The 2,700-nt window shown below is 42.6% G+C and overlaps 1 protein-coding gene across 1 annotated transcript in view; it reads right to left on the bottom strand.

The window, feature by feature from the left end:
• The window catches only part of LOC106875275 (uncharacterized), a 43,901-nt gene that overhangs the window by 9,533 nt on the left and 31,668 nt on the right, over positions 1-2,700 (bottom strand). Inside the window, exon 14 of the mRNA XM_052966788.1 lies at positions 1,969-2,683. Coding sequence (XP_052822748.1) covers positions 1,969-2,683 — 715 coding nt within the window. The remainder of the gene's footprint in view (positions 1-1,968; positions 2,684-2,700) is intronic.

Here is a 2,700-nt window from a genome sequence, read left to right as displayed (position 1 = left end):
CCCCAAACCTCTCTTTTTGCAGACTCGTTTAGTGCAAGTGAACCATCATCCATGTGGACACATTTCTTTCCTATGACATCACGATTCTCTCTCACACACTGTCTTGCAACACAAAATACCTCAACTGTTTGGTCCTCACGGCGCAGAACATTGGCAAATTTTTTCTTATCTGCTTCCCCTCTGGCTAAATAAACCTGTCTCTTAGCTTCCCTTCTGGCAGTCTGATACAATTCCCTGCTACCACCGTTCTTCCAGTCCTTTCAAGCCTGTTTCTTTTCTCTAATAGCCCTGTCAACAACATTGTTCCACCACCACATATTTTGGGTCAAGAGGGGACTTTGCACCATCCACAGATCTGGTTACTGGCCCTCAGCAGGTTGTCCTGTAGAAACCTCCAGTTGTCTTCCACATCATGTGAAGCTATATCCCCTTCTATTTCATCAAAGGCTTCGAGTAATACATCACTAAATCTCTGTCCATTCACAGGATCTTTAAGCTTTCAGACCCTTCTCTTCCATGCTGGTCGTCTTCTGGGCATCCATTTAGCCCTGATCCTGAAGTCGCTAACTACCAGCCTATGTTGTGGGGTACATTCTTCACCTGGGAAGGTTTTGGCCTTTATAAGCAGCCATCTTTCCCTTTTTCTGGTGAGGATGTAGTCAATTTGGCTAGTGTGTCCACCAGACTGGTAGGTGAATAGGTGGCTGGCAGGTTTCTTGAAGTTATTTTTACAAACCATAAGATCATTTGCATTGCAGAACTCTAGCAGCCTGGTTCCCTCCTCTTGCGGGAACCAAAACCATAGCCTCCATATACGCCATGGAAGCCCCCTGCATGTTGTCCAACATGCCCATTTAAGCCACCAGCTACAAAGAGAAGGTCCCTGTCATTCGTTGACAAGGTAATCTGCAGGAGGGTATCATAAAACCAGTCTTCCTGTTCATCAGGAAGCCCTGGCTGAGGGGCATAGGCCAAGATAATGGTTGCTAACCCATGATGAAGCACTAATCTAATCTTAAGTATTCTATCGCATACTCTGACTACCTCGATTATCTTCTCAACCCATTTCTCCGCAAGAAGTATACCCACACCCCCGACCCTGTCAATGTTCCCTGCCCAGAAAATCTTGTACCTGTGTTCTTTGCATGTGAGGAACCTAGCGGAACCTCCTCTCCACCTTACTTCTTGGATGCAACACAAATCGACACCTCTCCATTCAAAGATCACACATCTCCATGAGGGATGCTGAAAAGTTCCTGGCTTTGAGGGCATCGCGAAAGGCCTGGTTAGAGACCCAACCTTCTGAATTCTTTTACAGGGCTTAGAAACACTGAAGGGCTGCTGCAATAAGTGTGTGAATCTGAGAGGGGAATATATTGAATAAAACCAATTAACTGGTCCTCCTGTATTTTTTTTTATCTAAAGCCAGGAACTTTTCAGCACTTCTCTCTTACACACACACATGCATGCATATATCATCGGTTTAATGTCTACTTTTCTATGCTTGCAAAGGCATCTATAAATAAAATCAACACCTGCTGTTGATAAGAACTTATACCATAAACTATTCAACCCCTTTAGTCGAGCAAATCGACCCCAGGACTTATTCTTTGTAAGCCTAGTACTTATTCTATCGGTCTCTTTTGCCGAACTGCTAAGTTACGGGGACATAAACACACCAGCATTGGTTGTCAAGCAATGCTAGGGGGACAAACACAGACACACAAACACACACACATATATATACATATATACGACAAGCTTCTTTCAGTTTCCGTCTACCAAATCCACTCACAAGGCTTTGGTCGGCCCAAGGCTATAGTAGAAGACACTTGCCCAAGATGCCACGCAGTGGGACTGAACCCGGAACCATGTGGTTGGTAAGTAAGCTACTTACCACACAGCCACTCCTGCACCTATATTGATTATTTTTCTCACATAAATAATTAATGTACTCAATTCACTTACCAATGTGTTTTCTTTTTGAAGGACTTGCATATGCTAAAGCATAAAACTGGCAAATATTTTCATGTGATTGATTGTTTAGAGAATCTATTTGATATGTAGAAAACGTTCTTTTGTTGGAATTACTGTTCAAATGATGTGTGTTTCTTAATTCAGGTTTGTGTAGCTCTTCTGCAGTAGAAGTAACAAATTCATCTGAATTAAAATTTACAGAGTTAGAATCATTGTCATTACTAGAATAGCGTTGTGGTACAAGAAGATTGGAATCAGCATTATAGTTGAAGACACTACTTTCAGATGAAGCCGGCTGTTCCGTTAGGGACAGTTGACAACTCTCATGAGGTGTTGATGTAACAGGAAAAGATGGCTCTAGACCATTTGATTCTTGGCTGCTATCACAATCACGGTTTTCTAATACATTTCTACTTAGATCATTTTCAAAATAATCTAATGGTGAGTTAGATCTATATTTGTCATTAGCGGTACTGGTGACTGTTAAAACAGTATCCTGTGAACATAGAGGTTCATTTACATTGTGGTCATTTTCATACTGGTCAGCTGGTTGGATATCACACTGGTCAGCTGGTTGGATATCACACTGGTCAGCTGGTTGGACATCACACTGGTCAGCTGGTTGGATATCACACTGGTCAGCTGGTTGGATATCACACTGGTCAGCTGGTTGGATATTACACTGGTCAGCTGGTTGGATATCACACTGGTCAGCTGGTTGGA

This window comes from Octopus bimaculoides, chromosome 1 (assembly GCF_001194135.2).
Source record: "Octopus bimaculoides isolate UCB-OBI-ISO-001 chromosome 1, ASM119413v2, whole genome shotgun sequence".
Taxonomy (NCBI): domain Eukaryota; kingdom Metazoa; phylum Mollusca; class Cephalopoda; order Octopoda; family Octopodidae; genus Octopus; species Octopus bimaculoides.
Note: the sequence above shows the minus strand (reverse complement) of the source record. Positions and strands in the feature narration are given on the sequence as shown.